Below are 19400 nucleotides of genomic sequence, written 5' to 3'. Positions count from 1 at the left end.
TAGAATTTAGATTTTTGGAAAAAAAAATTACTTTCGATCATTTCTCTTCGGGCGAAACACGCGACTTTCGTAGAAATTTTGTTTTCCGCGGCGCGCTCGTCGTTCGATTAATTGTTTCTTTTGCATTCGCGAGAAAGGCATATACACGGCGTATTTTATTCATAATACTTGTGACGTGAAGGGGGAGAAGAGGGGCGAGACGCGCGTCTCTGCATAACCGGCTCGGAGAAGAGATAACGTAAGTATCCCGGGCTCGTCAGGTATTCGCCCATAACGATACGTTATATTCACCGCGACTGGCTTCTCATATACTTCCGTCGTGTTCTCTGCGAAAAAGAAACCGCCGATTCTCCATTTTCATCTCCGCACGAACGCCGCGCGGCGTCATTGACCCCCGCTCGCGCGTACTCTCGAATCCTGGGGGGCAGTTTGCCGCGGTTCTTACGGAATCACGACGCGCCGCTCGCGCGGCAGAATAGCCCGACGATCCTGAATTTATATCGTGTGTTTAGGTGAGAATTGGTTCTTTATGAGAGACACGTGAGAATACTCCGCGATACACACCTTACCTCCGATGGTGTCTCTCGCACGATAGCGTATTTGCTCGCGCACGCGCGGTTATTCGGAGGTGGCAGAGATCCGCGCGAACACATCCGATGAGATAGTGACTTATGCATTTGTCATAAAGCGACGAAGAATTGCAACCGAATAGCGTACATAGCGGATATTTTTAAAAACTATTTCTGACGACGAACCGTAGAGAAATTCTTTTTTTTTTTTTTTTTTTTCATTCCGTCCGTATAAATATAGTTCGTAAGAATATCGACATTTTTTTATTTTTTTTTGTTGCACGTGTCCCTCGCGCGTCGACGGAAGTCGGTTAAGAAAAATCAAGTTAAATATTGCAGATCGATGTAAAAATAGATGAAAAAAATGTTGCGGAAGTTGCTCTTGCAAAATTCACGCACACAATCTACAATTTGCGATTTGCTTTTTCAGGACGATGACTTGACTTTTGATCCAGACGGTAAACAACCCGCGGTCTCAACATCATTGATCGAAACGGAACAGAACGAATCCTTTTTCCAGAGGATAAAAAGGGGACTGTGGGATTTCATCGCCGTGCCAACCACGACCACCGCGTCGACACCGCAAGGTACGTTAACTTTTCCGAGTTAATTCACAAAAAGAGAGAGAGAGAGAGAGAGAGTTCATTAGAATCGTCGAACGCAGTAACATCTAATGTGTAATTGCGCAATGTTCAACGTCTAACGTCGATTGTTTAATTCTTTGATGTAGACCAAGATCAGCAGGGAAATATTAACAATTCGGTTCTTCCGATCGACGAATATGAGGAAAATCAGACCAGTTTCCACAAGCCTGATGTGTCGAACGGCGAAAATCTGATAATATCCTCTGGTACCGCCGAAAGGTTAACCGTCGAAAAGGATTTTCCTCCTCTTCTTCCTTTTTATTCATTAGGAGCGAATGATTACGAGGTATGAAATTTTTCTTTGAAATGTTGTTGTTTCATATGTTACTTAAAATTTAATTAAATTGTTTATTTAAACTAAGTTGTATGTATTTATAAATGTGATGTCGCTTTTTACAACTGTGTGTGACAATAATTCGTAAATAAATGATTCCCTCTTTTCATGAATATCAATGTGTACAAAAAACTATTGTGTTTTTTACACGCAGCACGACAATGAGATCAATACCGCCGCGGAAAGCAAAAGAATCCCGATGAAATACGGAATCGTCGGGAATTCCGACGACGAGGATCTGACCGGATCGGGAGATCTCGAGGGCAGCGCGAACGAGAAAGATCTGGACTCTCATCTAGTACCAGGAATCGCGCGCCCCGGTGACGGCAAAGCGCGTGAGTGTCTCTGCTTCATTAATTAAAAACACTGATTGGAAAGAATTTATGTGAAAAAAAAAAAAAAAAAACAGAATTTTTAGTTCTTTAATCAACTTGTACAACGCTTTTGCTCTCAATCCGCCATCTTTTTTTGTAAAGATAAGAACCCTAAAAAAAGTAAAATTTAAAATAAAAAAAAAATTCTCTTTTGTTTAGCAAAACATTTGTATTTGTAAATAAATTAATTTAGCGACTGCCAATATTTTCTTTGCAGGATATTATCGAGTAACGCTGACAGTTGGCGAGCCCTACAGGCGCGAATACTCGGACAGAAACAGTCCTGAGTATCGAGAATTAAGTGGAAATCTCACACAAGCTGTCGAGACCCTGTACAATCGTCACATTCCGGGATACAGTCACTTCGCCAACGTCGTCAAAATCTCGTAAGTGAAATCGCGCATATATTTCGCGCTTTTATAATCATTTTTTCTTTACAATCGTGTGTGTTATTCTCAATTTGTATTATTACGCTCGCACGTGTCATCATTTCACAGACCAACGACGGACGCTTTCACGTCGCAAGTCACCCTAGACATCGGTTCGACGTTCACGGACGACGCGGAGGTGCGTGACGTTCTAGGAACTCAGCTGCGATATCATTCTTTGGGCACCGTCCAAGTAGATCCGGAGGGATTCACGTTCAGGATATTCCAAGGTATTTTCGCCCGGCGTTTCGCTGCTCCCTAACAACTGGAAATGATCGATTTCACCGTTGGAGCTTTCGAAACTAAACTTCGTAATTCGTTCGGCTCTTTCGTAATACCACGAAAAGTCTGAATGACAAGAAGTGTGCGAGAAGACTCCAGTCAATATATCGAATAGTCGATTTCCTTTAACAGCCGGAATTGATTAATGGCCGTTTTTTTTTTTTTGCGTAAGAAAAAATAAATTTACGCGCAAATTTGCGTTTTGCGAGAAAAACGACACGGTCCGTAGATACGTGTACAGCTTACGTCGCGAAAATTAAAATCGATCATTCCGGTGTGGGCGCGATTTTCTCGACGTTACGCTCAGATCGTAGAAGCATCGACGTAAGTAGTTACGCACGACGAATGCAACGACTGCTTCGAATTGTCTTGATGCGCAACTTTATCTGTAAATTTTTATTACACATATGTATATATACGATGTCTGAAAAAAAAGACGCAGCCGAAGCAAAGCGATTCTGTAGATGAGTGTGTTTTAGTTTAAAAAAAACAAAATAGTTATTTTATGCAATCTCCCAGCAACGAGAGACAGAGCAAACGAGCGAGCGGCGTGTGAAACAGTTTCTTGCCATCGGTTGATTTTTAATACAACTGAAAATTATATACACACCTGGACAGAATCCGGACCATTGTTATTCTACGAGCTCATTGGCTCACATTAATTAATTAATAACTCAATAAAAATTGCGAATTTCGCAAAATGACTTTTCAAACTGACCCGATCTATCTACTTCTCGGCTGTGTCAACACATTTTTCAGACATTTTACAGTTCAATTTTATTGCGTAATTATTTTAATTTTTCACTTTCTTCCATTCTTTTTAATTTAAAGTTTATTTATTATTAATTTTTACTATATAAGTTTTTTTTTTTGTTAAAATTTATATGAGTTTTAATTGTTTTGTTTTGCAAACTTTTTTCTTTTCTGGCTCCGCTTGTTTTGCCCGTTCTCGGCAATGTGAATGCACGTAAATCGCGAAACGCGGAGCAGCCGACGAAGACTTAGAGGAATGCGATCAGGCAACCGAATTGAGATGCAGAAGCGGCGAATGCGTGCCGTTAGAGTCGCGCTGCGACGGCGTGTTGCAATGCAACGATGGTTCTGACGAGGACAATTGTCCAACAGATGTCTCGAACAGAACGGACCAGGGTAAGTGCACGCGAAGTCCGAAGATCCTCGCATTTTCATCTTTTCTAGTATGAAAACAAAACAAGAGTCAATAAGATACACAGGCCATCCACTTACGCTTGTCTGAAAAAAAAAAAAAAAACGCAATTATACTCTTATCTTCTCCCAGCTAACGAAGACTAACAAAAAACCGCACGGTGTACAGAACATACGGTATGTTGTAAAACACATATCTTGTAATCAAATAGCTTCGCTATGAGACTCCGCATGATTTTAACCTTTAATCGAGCATTAAATTCTTCAATTGCATTTATTTATAATGTTATTGCACGGAATACCACGTTCGTGTTGAATCTTGTGGAAGATCCAACAGGTAGCGAGTTTCCATTTCCAGCAGGTTTTCTCCGCTTCGCTCCTTTGTTTTTCTTCGGTTCTTTTTCAATGTTAAATAACAAAACCCCGTATATATATATATTTGCATATAATATTATTACATATTTCTAAATAACAAACCGCACACAAGAGACCAGCGCGCTTCTAAAACTTAAATCTTTTTTTACACATTATAGAAATAATTTATTTCAAACTTCCACACGTGTGCGAGTTACAACTCAGCAAAACTCTTCCTTCTCCCGCTGTAACTTTTTCCGAAGCGAACACTTAAAGAGCTAATAGATAGAGCTAATGGGGATTTTCAACGTGTCACTTTTGCTCGCCTGTCATCTAATTCACGTTTCTCGCTAACATCCGCGTGTAACATCCGCGCGTCAAATCGTTGTCTCATTGAACCGAGCCTGTGATACACGAAACAACAGATTCCGAACTTATCACCGTGACGCCGCTTCATCCGGAATCATCAACGAGACCCGTTCCGGAAACGACGGACGAGACAACGGAGGTGTCGCACGAGGTGAAACCGGAGGTGACGAATGTCGACGAAGAGTACGGCGAAGGTGAAGCCACCCTGAGATCGTCGTCGTCGAACAAGTGTCGCGCCGACGACACGGTGCGCTGCAAAGACGGCAGCCGTGTCATTTGCGCGGTACAGCTGTGCGACGGCGTCCCGGATTGCGATGACGGTGGTGACGAGGTCGATTGCTCGCATCCAGGTACAGGTTGAGCGGAAACGAATCCTCGCTTGAGGAGGATCTCAATAATAAGCGGAAAAGTTTAGCCAGTAGAAGGATCGTACATATAGTCATTTGAAAACGAGTTAATTTGTTACAAACAAAAAAAATGTAATCCGCGCGATGTAAAAACATCCACACGCGACAAACTTTAACTCGGACAAAATCTGAATAAATAAACGAAACGTTTTCGCTAGACTAGAAATTAGGAGAATATAGAACACGCACAGAAAATAGATATGATGATCCAGGTCAATTGCTAGCGAAAATAAGATGTTTAAAAATATTGACAAAAAAAGTTGTACATATGTGTTACATAATTTTAGACGAAACATTTCGAGAATAAGTCAATATTTATTTATTGAAATTGTTTATGTTCGACGATCAAAAATGATTTTATTTCGATTGACTGAAAAGCAAGTGACAAATTTGTTGGACACCAAGAGATTGAGAGAGGGAGCGCGAGATTGGCGTGGAGATAGTGAAACGCAAATGTTTTTAAACATTATTTAACATTATGCGTTTTGGTAAATATGCCGATTAGGAGAGCAGCTTCCGATAACTCTGAGTTAGTTATATGTTATCAAGGTTATGACCCTGACCTTCAAAAGATTTGAAGTAACGCGTTTGTTGAAAAGTTATTAACAAAAAATGTGTATAGAAAAAAACAAAAGTTCCTGCCTTTTACACATATGCCTCTTACACATAATATGCGATATTTTAGACGTAATATGTCTTGTAAAATAAATGTTTAGCACAGAATAAATAAAAGAATAATTATAAAAATTACGATAAGCTTGGAAAATACTTCCACATAAAAAAAAAAATAACAAAACTTGGGGATGGGGAAAGTATCAATGTGGCCGAAAGTACCGCTTGGAAATATACAAATTATAGTATACAATGAAACTTATATTACACTTACGTGTCTAGTTTTTCCACAGTGGTTAGGTGTCTGTCTGTGAGAGAAGTGATAGTATACACTCCATGCGGATACTTTCCAAAGCAGTACTTTCGGCCATTGATACTTTCCCCACTCCCAAGTTTTTTTTTCTTATGTGGGAGAGCGCACCCAGACACGGGCGTAGCCCCGATTGACTTCTCATTTTAGTGATAAAGCGTTTTTTAAAAAAACCGGATTAAAAAATAGCCAAAAAAAAAAACGCACATATCTGAGCAATTACCAACATTTTTTGTTAATAACTTTTTAACAAACAGCGAGCATTACTTGAAACCTTTTGAAGATCGCTCGTGACCTTGATAACACATGTCAATATCAAGCTTGTCAGAAGCCCGCTCCCCTAATCGACATATTTACCTGCGTTTTTTCTGATTCTCTTTATTGTTGCGACAACATCCTAATTCTTTTGTTATCCTTTTGTCATCATTAATTTTCGCGTCTGATGAAGAGACTCTCTGGCAAGAGCTCGAAACGTTTGGCTTAAAATTATGTAATTTATTTTTTATCTATTTTTCGTTAACCCTCTATGAGCCGAATTTTTTGCTGCAGACAACTTGCAAGGTATTTATTTTGACATTTCAGGTTGATGGTGCTGCCAACCGTCATCAATATTGTTATTGGTTATTTCAGGAGGCATTATATAATTAAGACGTATACATTATCTTGTGAAAAAAACTAAAACTATTTGATAAAATGTGGATATATTAGCTTGTGACTTGAAAGTTACATGGGCCCATAGAGGGTTATTAATTTTAATAAACGACATCTTATTTTCGCTCTCGCGATCTCGATCCAGATTATTATTTATTCGTTAGACCGGAAATCCTTCTCTGGCTAAACGCGCGCGTGTGTGTTGAATATGTTTTTCTTTTTTATCAGTAGTTTATAGAAATACGTGTGTGCAGATAATTTTTTATCTACAATATTCATGTGCAAAGTATTGTATCTGAACAATCAATGTGTTGCATGTGCCACATCTATGTTTCGAAAATTGCGACGAATTTCGCTTATTTTGCATAATTGTTGTGCATATGTGTTTTGTTTTACATTAGCGTTCGTAAAACTTTTCTTTTGCATCAGCGCATGTAAATATATGTGCGTGTGCTAACGCGCGAGAGATCGTCTTCTTTCTAACAATTTCTACGTTGAGAGGTAAATTGTTGTTGCGCATTATACGCTACAACCTATCGCTGTCAAGATGCGGTGTACACTCTCTCGATTTAACCTCGTCGAAACGCGAAAATCGAAAGAGGAGGACTCGATTTATTTGTGAAAAGCTGGTTACACGTCGAGCGAACGACCGACCATTTCAACCAATTTGGCCGACGCGATTGGTTAATTCGTTGTTCGTTCGCTCGGGATATATCCCGGCTATGCACGAGTTAGTAAATTTATCCTCTTTTATCGTTCGTGCGAGGGAACGGTGTCCTAGTGTGTTGGTGAAAGTACATGTGTGAAGGGGAAAATTAATTTATCGTGAGAGAGAAGTGTTAAACTCGAGAGTCTACCGTTTGTGTTTTTTCAAGTCTGAAATTTTGACGTGGATAATCATAAGATACAAATGAAAAACGAGACTAATTTACATATATATATAAAAAAAAAGAAAAACAAACAAACAAACCGCTGTTACTAACAAAAACATAACACTTCGCATCTTCGCAGGCTGCAGCACCGGTGAATTCGCGTGCGACGTAAACAGATGCATACTGGAATCTCAGCGATGCGATTTCGTGGAGGACTGCCAAGACGGTAGCGACGAACACGACTGTCACTATCCCGGTAAGTATTACCGATTTTTTTTTTCTAAATAAACAACACAGTGTAACTGGCGTGAACTGTGTGTGATTACATCACGGAAATCGATAATTGTTTAAAAATTATCGACAATTGTTTATATCTTATAGCGATTTCGGCTGGTTTGCACCGACTGCACATTTCGGGTGTCGGTGCAAATTGTGTGTTTGGCTGGTCGAATGGCAACAGTTCTTTGCTGGTTCCGCGTATTCGTCTGAGCTCAGTACACCGCATAGGTGCATGTTGGGTGTACACAAAGTGGCTCTTACAAATTAGTTGGAGCCAGTTAGTGTAATCAGTACACACACCGATGCGGTGTTGCACACAATTGCACCAACTCTACACAGGTGGCACACCGGTGCAGACCAGCCGAAATCGCTATTAGTCTCCAGAGACAGCGAATCTGCAGTTGTCTGTTGTCGCGACAATCCGGCATGCATCTTTGTAATTGTTGCGATTGCGCGCGCGCGTTCGCTTCTAACAAAAATACTTGCGAATGTTATTTTCGCGATTGAATAATCGCGCGCATCATAAACAACATTGCAAGTACAAACCTGGTATTGATCTCTTAAATCTATTTCATCGGCGCTCGAAAGTATAGACGATTTGAAAGTCGTTCAGAATATTCTGTTGGCGTTTAAGTCACGCTATCTGAGTTATTGACGCCTTCGGGCGTTCAACCGCAAATCGCGCACCGAAAAAATTATATTCTCGTAAGTAGAAGATTTTATACTTAAAAAATCTTCTTAAAGATTTTAGATGATATTCTTCTGAAATTAAGAATATAATCTTAATTTTGTATTCTTTATAATTATTTAAGAATATATTCTTAAATAATTTTTTATTCTTTATTTAAGAATATTTAAGAATATATTCTTAAATAAATAAGAATATATTCTTTATTTAAGAATATATTCTTAATTTAAGAATATAGTCTTTTTCGATAGTGAGATATATATGTTTTTCTATAGAGGCTTTTTTATATTCTAATCAGTATATATTCTTATCAATATTACTATTTAGAGAATTTTCCTCTTAAAATAAGAAACTCTTCTTGGCGCCTATTTTAGTATAAAATATACTTAAAGTAAGTGGGATATCCTCAAAACAAGAATACAATTTTTTCGGTGCGATATCGCGCAAATGGCTCCAGATGTGTCTCCAAGCCGTTATTACGATATTTATTATTTTTAAATACCGCACATTTGTGTGTATATTTTTATATTTTTATATTACTGTAACGCAACTCAACTGTTTCGACGACTTTTCCACAATCTACATACAAAATGCGCGCCAGCGAAGAAAAGTCTTCAGGCCCGAACGGTCTGTCACGCGCGCTCTGCGTTAGACTTCGCCGCAGCGAAAGGGTTAAAATAATCCAAGAGTCTACGCGCGTTGTTTCGTTGAAGTTTATATTTGAACAACGTGTTACAAAAAAATTTTTTTAAAATTGCAACAACCGAGTCGATCTTGCGACTCGAAATTGTGGGATTTCGATCTTACCGACCGCATGCGAGATAACCGCAGACGAGATGCAAGTCTGGTTACCGTTTATCACACGCCAACGTGTGTATCTTACCAACGACCGCTGGTTTATCAGTCAAGGTAAAAAGATCTCGCGCGTTGATGGCGCAGAGAGAGAGACCAGAGTTACCTGTTCTACCGACTCGCGAAAGAATCGATACGTCGCGAAATGACCCTCGGTGGTGCATTTTCTCGTTGCGAGAAAAAAAAAAACTTTATGCATTTTCCCGATGAAGACGCGCGAGACCAAAACGCGCGCGTTTTCATCGTTTTTTCTATACGCGCGCCCGTTAGCGGTGGGGGTGTCTCGATATCCCTCGACGTTAATTCAACGCGACTCTCGTCCTTCGTCCTTCGTCCGCGATCGTCGGGGCGCAAATTTCCGGCGACGTGTTTTTTCTTCGCAAACGACGAAGAGACAAATCCCTAAGTAGCGACGGAAGCTTCGGGGGTTTTTTTCCGCGGAAAAATAAGGTCAGACGGGAAAGCCGGGATGTGCGCGACCGGGGTACGTACCTACTGAATATTCAAAGCTCGAGGGGCTTTTTCTCTCTCTTCTTCTTCTCTCCCGCGCGCCCGCTCTAGCGCCGCGTCCTCCGGCTCTTTTTTTTTTTTTTTCTTTTTTCGGGGGGAAGCTTCCTTCGCGTCTCGAGTGGTGGATGATCGTGGTCAACAACGTGGAAGCCGTCCCGGATGCCGGTCGGTGTATAAAGCCCGCCCGATTGCGGCCACACGTACGCGCGGCGCCCCGGCTTTGCCGGCTTAATTAGACAGCCGCGCGCGCGCGCGTTCGAGCGAGGGTAAATTAGCTCGGTGTGGTATCGGCTCGTGAATTATATTCTCGCACTCTCCTACGTAAGGGAGCAAAAACGTATCGATAATCGCGGTATTTACACGCTCGACAACGTCTCTACACACACGTGTGTGTGTGTTCTTCTTCTTTTGTAATTGATTGGAAAACTCTTTATCTTCGGAAACACAAAACACGTCGCGCGATTGAACACGAACTGTTTTTTTTTTTTTTCATAATGATACCTCACGAAAAATTCGGGAGGGCTAATCGGACTAATTATTCTTCGGGAATTTGTACAATGTGCGTAACGAGTCGGGGGCGGGACGCACGTGGGACACACACACGCACACACATATGGAGTGTTCTGTATACGAGCGAAACTTGTATTTTTCGTCATTATCGCGATTTCGCAATTATCGTCCATTCAGAGTGAACAATTCACAATCACGATTGTGTCCCCCACCCCCCTGTTTTCTCGGGGGCTGTTCGACAAACATCTCCGGTCTCCGACCGGAGAGCTACTTGTCGATCAAAAGATCTCGCCGCCAATTTGAACGGGAATGCTATTTGCCGCCCATATCGCTCTCGCAAGAAAATGCGGTGAGATCGTTTACACGCGGGTTTAATACTCGCAGTTTCACGTCTTTTGTAAATTCGCGCGCGCGCGTCGAGCGAACGGGAGAACACAGAGAGAAGAAAAACAGAAGCAAATTGAGAAATGGGTTCCCGTTATTCCGTTAATCGTTGACCGGCAGCCTATGTGTGTGCGAACTGGGGCAACGCGCGCCCGCGGCCCGCAAAATCGAAGAATATAATCCTGCGATCATCCGTAAATCAAAGCACACAGGCTGCTCCCCTTAGTATCCCGTTCCGGTTTTATACAAACGCGCGAAGTTTTCTCGTTGGCGAATATCCCGCGCGTCTTCCGCTAGGCTTTTTTTTTTTTTTTTTTTTTATTCCGCCAAGACGACGACGACGACGACCGGGAAACGGGCGCTGACAAGGGACAGTCATCGGGGGAAGGCAATGAGGGGAGAAGCGGGCAGGAAAAGGGCGACGTCGTCGAAGCACCGCTCCACATAAATATCCGTAGACACGCAGGTCGCGGACCCGGCAAGAAGAGCGCTTTTACCTGTCCCCGCCGGTAATCGCGATGTGCATGCTTAATCAATATTCAAGTATTCAGCCGTGAGGCACACAGGGGGATGATTCTCGCTAACTTACCCCTCGTCACTCCACTTCCTCCTCTTTCTCTTCCTCTCTTTCCTTCTCCTCATCTTTCTGTTTCCTCTTTCATTGCGTTCTCGTCCTCCTCTCTCTCTCTCTCTCTCTCTCTCTTCTCCCTCTCGAGCAGGAATGCGCATAACCACTTTCGTGTCTCTCCGGTGCCCTCTCGCTCCCCCCGTCGCGCCAGCAATATACCCCTATGGACAATTATGAGCCCCGCTGTGCCGAAGGTAGGGGATGAGGCAACAGGAGGCAACTACGGGAGGGAGGAGGGTTAACCTGCACGCTAGGCACCGCCACGACAAACGTCAACCCCCGTCGTCTTCGAACATTATTCAGGTGCGTCCTCTTCGGGAGCGCGTATATATATATATATATATATAAATGTATGTATAAACCGGCCGACTCGAACGTTTCGCAACGGGATATGTCCTTGAAGGATAAAAAAGAATGATGGATACGATAAATTTCGACGAAATTTCAGCGCACGCTCCTCGCGAAAAAAAAATTACGACCAACCCGATGGGTTTTTTCCCCGATCGATAATTGATAAATATTGCAGTGGTGTTGTAGTTATCCGTGTTTTTTTTTTCTCCGGATCGAATAGATTAGACCCGGGAGATTTGCCTTCTTCCAATTTAACACACATCTCCGACAAATAACATGTTTTATTTATACACCCCCCGGAAGACTAAACGCAATAATGTCAGAGAAACACACGATAATGCATAATTTTTACACACAGACATCACGCACATTTAGCACATTTGTGCGAAAGCATTTGCAATTAAACGCAATTGTTTCTCTTTTTTTTTTTCAATTTTTGTTCAACAACATCTCGAAACGTCCGTAATGGCATAAAACAAAGTGCTTCAATAAAAGGGGTAGGTTTGAAATATTTTTGTGCTATAAAATTAATCTAAACTACCGCGCGGGGTTCTCGCAGTAACAGTATTTCTTGCCGAGGGACGTTCACGATTGTTTTTATAACGTAGCGCGATGCATTCGTTATCGAAAGTATATATATATATATATAGCGATAGAGAGAGAGAGAGAGAGAGAGAGAGAAAGAGAGCGAGAGAGAGAGAAGTCAGTGGCGCTACGGGGAGGCTTTCGTGTCTTACGACGGAGACTTTGTGCTCTTTTATACGCGGTCATGTTACCTAATATATTAAACCAGAACAAATAATTGTTATTGCAAACTGAATTTCTAGGCGTTGCACGCGGTAAGCGACATTTTCGTCGCAATTGCCGAGCGAAGTGTAGTCTCAGCCGCGAAACTTACACAGCTTTAATTGTAAGAGCTATATACTCGCAACGGTTAATCATATAATCGAGTCAGATAAATCTCTCTTACTTCTCAATCGCGTGTCGCGGATAAAAAAAAAAAAAGTACAACGAATTGCTTAAATTACGGTTTACTTTAAGTCCGAATTGCGTACCGTTAGCGGGTTTAAATGTAAAGCGACACGGTGGCTAAAACGAAACATGACGGGTGGGAGCTCAAGTGTGGTCGGCACGGCGCGGTAATAGTTCATAATGGTAGACCGTGCCTTCGGCGTTTGATGCCTGTCCGATTAGAAGCCGACTGCGGCGGTGTGTCGAACGATCGACCATTAAGGGTTTACGCGCGAGACTCTCTCTCTCTCGCTCTTTTGCGTGTCATTTGCTTCTTAACGCCGCCAGCGCACAAACACACGAGAATACGATACAGTCCGGTCTACGAGAATTTATGGCACTTTGCCTGAAGATGCAAAAAAAAAGAAGCATCCGGGTAATGCGCCCAGATCGTATCTGAAAACGCTGCTCGCGCGATCACTCGCGGCTTCGTTTCGCGTGTTGCGTCTCGTCGTCGTGATAGCGAGAGAGAGAGATTTGGAGATAAGTGACATCCCACAGGACACGTGTAAACGAAAATTTTCCTTCCTCGATATCGTTTAAGTTTACAAACACTATTATTTTTATAATACGTGTGTGTGTGTGTGTAGGTTTAGTAAGGAAACACATATAGTCTCTCTCTCTCTCTCTCTCTCTCTTTCTCTTTCCGCGCTCGATGTAACAAAATTAAAACACACACTCGCGCGCGTATATTATTTATATTAAGTTTCAAGTCAAATTTTTGTATTAAAGTTTCTGTCTCGCGGAGCGCGGAAAACGCGCAACTACGCGGCTAACATCGCGCGATAATTAACTGTACACGACGGAATTGCGCGAAGACCTTAACTGGTTACCACACACACACACACACGCGCGCGCGCGAACTGCTTTTTTATATCGCGATAGTTTCGGGACAAACAATAGATTCCTGGCGCCGCAAAAAAACGGTATTCTAATACGTAGTCGCGGTGGACATTTCGCATCGTCGCATTTTTCTCAAACGAAGTGCAGTTGCGCGTTTTATACGTACGGAAACAAAACCTCACCGAAACCGATCGCGAAACGGACATATTAGAAATATAGTTCTCGGTGAATGTAAAGCTTTTTATCGCTTTTTACATTGGGATAAACAAATAAACCTAAAAAAAACAAAAACAAAGACCAAAAACCTCTCTCTCTCTCACTCACTTTAACTTCTTTATTAAAAAAAAAAAAAGTCGCAAAAAAACAAATTTCGACTTCCCGCGTGTTTCAATTTTTAACTGACATTCCTCTCGTTTTATTTTTTTTTCTTTTTTTTTTTTTTTTTGTTTCCCACCAATAAAAGGGATCATCAGTCATAGTGACACACGTTCGAAACATGATGGAGCTTAACTCGCGTTATAAAAGCAACGTACGCGTAATACGCAAATGCATGTTTGATCCTATCAATAGCGTATCAACTTTGCGTCGGAGTTGCCGTGCCAGGGTGGATACCACCTATGAGGGTTGCGTCCTTGTTGCATGCCGTTGCGTTGGCATGATCCACGTCGTTTCGCGATTGCATCTTCGAGCGCAACGGCGGCGGCGGCGGCGCGAAGATACATTACGTCGATCAGGGGGCGGCTGTTCGTTTACACTTTCGCGACAGGACAGCGCGAATGGGTTTTACGTCGAAAAACGAGCTTCGCCGCGCATCATAACACACGACGCGCGAGTCCGACTAATTGACCACTCGCATGTGTCCAACGAAAGAGATACGCAATGAAGCCGCAAAATGTTCGCGTCTTATCGCAATTTATATCCGTATCTTTTTTATTTGTTCTTTTTTGTTTTTTATTTGTCGTCTTGATTTTATTTTTGGTTTTTTTTCTTTTTTTTTTTTTTTTACATCAGTGCTGCTAATGGGTCGTAGTTTATTAACGTGAAATGACACCGTGATATTTATTCTCTTACATCACAGACACGATTCCGTCCTAAAACGCCGCGTATTACATTTCCACAATATGCTAATCAATAAAACTCTTCAGTTGCTGACACACACATTGGAATACGTGTGTGTGTGTGTGTAACGTTTTCGCGTTTTGAGCTCTGTACGTATTAATAAAAATTTCAAAGTGTCACTTTTGTTTAAGATAATTTGCGAGGAAGTAACCTAACGTAATATTGATTCTCTTCTCGTGACACGTACGATGTCCACTTTATTTAAAACGTAATTGGCAGAATGGATATTGTTACGTGTATAAATAGTTTAAAAATGAGAACGAGAGAGATTGCGATATTTCGGTTTTTGACGCTACACCGATTCCCTTCTAATGCAAACGTGATTTTTTAAAACTTGCTGTAAGCGCAAATTGTGACTATTTGTAGATTTTAGAAAATTTATAGTTTTTTTTTTGTGACTTATAAATGTGACTTTATTCGAATTTAGAAAACTGCAATTTTTTTTTTTAATAGCTTATAAATGTTCGCGTACATACGCCGTTCTCTCCTTATTACATCACGTTACATTTGCTCGCATAATGTTGGCGTTAATGCGAAATTCGCACAATGAATGAATTTTACATGCCGACTATGTGGATCGAATGGCGCCTACGCCATGATGTGTTCCATTTCTAAGGTATAAAATGACAAATAGCGCGTGTGTGTGTGCGTGCGTGTGTGTGTGTGTGTATGTATTGCGAGGACTTAGCTGAATAGAAGATGAGCGGAAACGCATGAAATTGTGTCCTTGTTTCCAAGTTCGGTTATTTCCACGTTCATATCAATAACTTGAGAACGACGGTGAGGAGAAACGCTTTCCACATTTACAAACGCTCTCACAATTTGTGTCAGGCGAGTAGTGAGTTAACTCGTTGATTAGATAGATTGAATTTCGCGACTAATATGTAACGTCTTAAACTATTTTTCTGGCAAAGCGCGATCGTATTGAAATGAATTGATTCCAAATTCGTCGGAAAATATTCGCGTCTCGTGTTAAAGATATTCTCTCGAAATTGTTAGTTAACGTAATTAAGTGTAAAACGTTAAATATGAGTTTCTGCAAAATCTAAGATGAGATGATGATATTTTCGACCGATCACAAATACCGAAGAACTAATATTTAAAAACCTGTTCCTTATCTCTTCTGGTTCTGGAAGCTGCGCAATATTTCTTTAGAGGAGCAATCTACAATTTTCTTAATTTATATCCCGTATATCTTCGCGCACGTTTTCTGGTAAACGCATCAATGACGTCAGCTTCGACGCGCATCGCGTAAGTCCGAATTATTATTGGGCCACCCATATAGAAACTACTTGAACATTCTGGCAATTTGCGAAGACAGCTACATATTTTCGAACTTACCGATTTCCATTTAGATCGCGCGCAAACGTCGCTCTCTCGAGTGTGACAGATGGATTGTGTTGCAAGAGTTCCCGCGAAAGATAGTATCTCGCATCGAACATTTATAAATAAATAGACTTTGCATACACAGTGTCTTGATGCGTGCGTGCGCGCGCGCGCGCGCGTGTGTGTGTAATCTTTCAGGTGTGCAAATAAATTTTCTTTAAAACTTTAGCGTTTTATATGAAAATTTTTCATAGAAATAAAAATTTAAACGAATTTATAAAAGTATTGCGTCACTCCGTGTTTCATCGCGGAAAGTGTTATAAATAAATAAAGATCGCGTAAGCCAAAAACTTTTTACGCTTCTGAAACTTCTTCGTTTAAAATTAGTTCATCGATCTTTTTTTTTTTTTTTTTTTTACACAATCGACTGTTCGTTAATTCTGTAAAAATGCGCGACGTACTTATATTCATTTCGCTCCCTTAATTATCGTCCTTTAATCTGGGTCTTCTCTTGTGGATATGTATATGGGACGAGTGCGATCCCCGCGTGTCGTTCGAACATGAAAGCGGGTTTGCTTTTATCAGCTGGACCGTTCGTTCGCTCGCTCGCTCGCTCGCTCGCTTTTTAGAATTCATTTTCGGCTTTAAGCTTCATTTCGCGCACACGGGAATTAAGCGCGCCGAGGGGGCGGTGGCGGCGAGAACAGCGGGTGGTTGGAGGACAAACAGCAGATTGGTAGGCGTTACCGTGGCACCTCGTACACTTAAGGTCCACTCGTAACAAACGAACAGCACCAACGACAAACAGTTGGTGTATGCGTGCACGGGTACAGTACGCTGCAGTAATATTCCTCCGGAGTTTGATCCGCCGAACATCCGCTGTGTTCGCTGCGCAAAACCTCTTTCTTGCCGATCTCCGTGCAACCCTCGAACGCACGTGCAATAATCCTCCTATTCGGATGAAACCGGAGAGATGGAAAATAGAAGAAGCAAACCCCCAAAATTGATCCATAAATTGCAGATTTTTTAAGACACAATTTTTATTGACTCATCTTAAAATACAATTTAATTTGACTTTTTTCTTCTCTTCTTCTTCGACCTTTTCGTTGCAGCTAATAAAACTCATAAGCGACAAAATCTTCTTAAGAATTGAGAACATTGTGTGTGTGTGTGTGTAATTTATGAAAACACACAACACCGAAAGAAATCAAAATATTTCTGCGCCTGAAACTTTAAAACAGAAATTTTGTGAAGTTGTTTCAGTTTTTTTAAATAAAATTTAAAATAGTTGTCAAGTTTTTTCCAAAAACACACTTGATACGAGAATAATATCCTACGCGACAAGTAATCTTGCCGATTTTCCTTAATCTTTTACGACGAATAAAAGACGCGCACAGTACGAGCCGGTTTTAAACGCTGTCTAAATACACAAAGGATTGCTTTTTTCCGGATTGTGTCTCAGACCTAGCAGTTCTCTCTCTCTCTCTCTCTCTCTCTCTCTTTCTTTCTCTCGGGATGCGGATTTGACTCTTGGACAGCATTATCCCGATGCGGCCTCGCGTCTACGTGTCGCACACGGACGCGGAAACACAGACGCGTTTATTTCGCGGTGTGTTCACGTGCACGCGCCGTTGCTCGTGCAATTCAGACCCCCTTTTTTGTAATTTACGACAATACGTACGCGGTCGGGAGAATTACGAGGCGCGCGCGCGGGCGGCGTCGGCGCTCTGGATTTGTTTAATCGTCTCTGAGTAGAGAACGAAAATTTTCGCCCCCGCGCCATCTCTCCCATGCATCCGAAGCCGAAAGTAATTTTCGGCCCGTAGGTGGGGACGCAGAAATGCGCCCTCCCACCGGTCCGTGATCCGTGGGATGCGCGGTTGCAGCCGAATGAGTCGAACTCACCCGCGAATTACAGCGGGAGGCGAGAAATTTATTTTCACCTTAAGGGAGAGACGCCGACTCCAAAGAGACGCTCGAAGCGATCGCGAAAAAATGGTAGCTTGACAAATGGACGTGTTCTGTATAAAAACAGTCGTGGTGCTCTCATGCCGACGCTGAGAAATAAGTTCCAGTCTTAAGCGGGGGAGAGAATGTGTGATATATATTTTATTTTTCTATTTTGTGTGTGTGTGTGTATAAAAATTTATATTCCGAACATTTCGTTCGTTACATAATAATAACACCGCGTTGTTGTATGTAATAAAAACGTGTCTTGTTCGTAATATTACGGTGTTTAAAAAAAAAAAAAACACACATACACACACAAGATGACAGACGCAAAATCTATTTGCGCTATAAGTCTATTTTTTTCTTTTTTTTAAAAATATTATTTAATACGATTTAATATAAAAGCAGAAACACACGGGAGTAAATATAACGATATTTGATATTACGTTTGATTATATTACTTGGAGTTAAAATCAGACAATTGTGTCATGTCACTGGTAAATAAACAAGTAAAATACGTATATATATATCTCAAATATAACTATAACTATATTAATACCTTAAAAATCAAATTATTTTACTTTTCTGTTGTTATGTAAATATATCTGCTCAAATTAATTCAGGAAATGAGAAATAGATAGATAGAGAGACAGAGAGAGAGAGAGAGAGAGAGAAAGAGAGAGAGAGAGAGAAAAAGAGAGAGAGAGAGAGAATCTGTTCATTCGGTCTCGTAATAAAGCAAGCCGTTACGAAAATCTTGTCAGACTAAGTAGATTGCATCAACTTTTGTACCCGCATCTCTCGCTCCGTTGAGTTTCGTTCTTACAATTTTCCAAACCAAATGGCTCGGTTTACCGTACCGATTACGGAAAATAGACGAATAAATCAAAGCGTCGTCAGGTCGATCGTTTGTCTAGGCGTCGCCTAGACGTATCCGAGAGTCGAGAAATCGAGAGCATTACTCGACTGCGCTCTTTCTGTCCCTCTTTCTTTCTCTATCTTTCTCTCTCTTTCTTCTCGCCTACCTTAGCCCATCTCCCGCAGTCGAGATTCTAACTGTTATGCTAACGCGAGTATGATAATCTGGGAGATCGTCGTCGTCCGGGACGCTCCGCCGCATTTCCAAAGCCAAAGAACGGAAACGTAGGGCACGCTCTCTCGGTCGGTCTCGAGTTGAAAAAGTCCATTAGTATGAAAATGCGATATAAGATGGGTTTGAATAAACATGCGCTGTCCCTTTCTTCCGCGAACGTGTCTACATCGTGTCGCGCGAGCATTTCACCCTTGTCGTCATCTTCCTTTCCCTCTGTGCGTTCTCCTTCGTTCTTCGTCCGCCGTCAACGTCCTTCGTCGTCGTCCATTGCGACACGCCCGCGTGCGCACACACACACACACACACACACACACACACACATACATATATACATACATACACACAGACTTCGTGATTCTAAAGTTATTTTATTTAAAGTTTTATAATCCGCGCGTACCGAACGTGTCGGCCAACTTGCCATATCGCCCGCCGCAGTTCGCCGCCCGATGTCCGTGACGTTCCCGATATGCACTACTGTGCGTCCAC

The 19400-nt window shown here is 41.6% G+C and overlaps 1 protein-coding gene across 19 annotated transcripts in view; it reads left to right on the top strand.

Moving 5' to 3' along the window:
• LOC109855259 (basement membrane-specific heparan sulfate proteoglycan core protein) overlaps positions 1-19400 on the top strand; it is a 170672-nt gene that overhangs the window by 54945 nt on the left and 96327 nt on the right. For 18 of the 19 annotated variants that reach the window (XM_020429294.1, XM_020429289.1, XM_020429306.1 and 15 more), the window contains exons 2-9: positions 1000-1156; positions 1300-1499; positions 1702-1882; positions 2139-2307; positions 2419-2579; positions 3622-3780; positions 4575-4868; positions 7510-7626. In XM_020429294.1, coding sequence (XP_020284883.1) covers positions 1000-1156; positions 1300-1499; positions 1702-1882; positions 2139-2307; positions 2419-2579; positions 3622-3780; positions 4575-4868; positions 7510-7626 — 1438 coding nt within the window. The remainder of the gene's footprint in view (positions 1-999; positions 1157-1299; positions 1500-1701; positions 1883-2138; positions 2308-2418; positions 2580-3621; positions 3781-4574; positions 4869-7509; positions 7627-19400) is intronic. The other variant, XM_020429298.1, reaches the window with a different exon arrangement.

Source organism: Pseudomyrmex gracilis, unplaced genomic scaffold, assembly GCF_002006095.1.
Source record: "Pseudomyrmex gracilis isolate BER0280 unplaced genomic scaffold, ASM200609v1 scaffold_85, whole genome shotgun sequence".
Classification (NCBI taxonomy): Eukaryota; Metazoa; Arthropoda; class Insecta; order Hymenoptera; family Formicidae; genus Pseudomyrmex; species Pseudomyrmex gracilis.
Note: the sequence above shows the minus strand (reverse complement) of the source record. Positions and strands in the feature narration are given on the sequence as shown.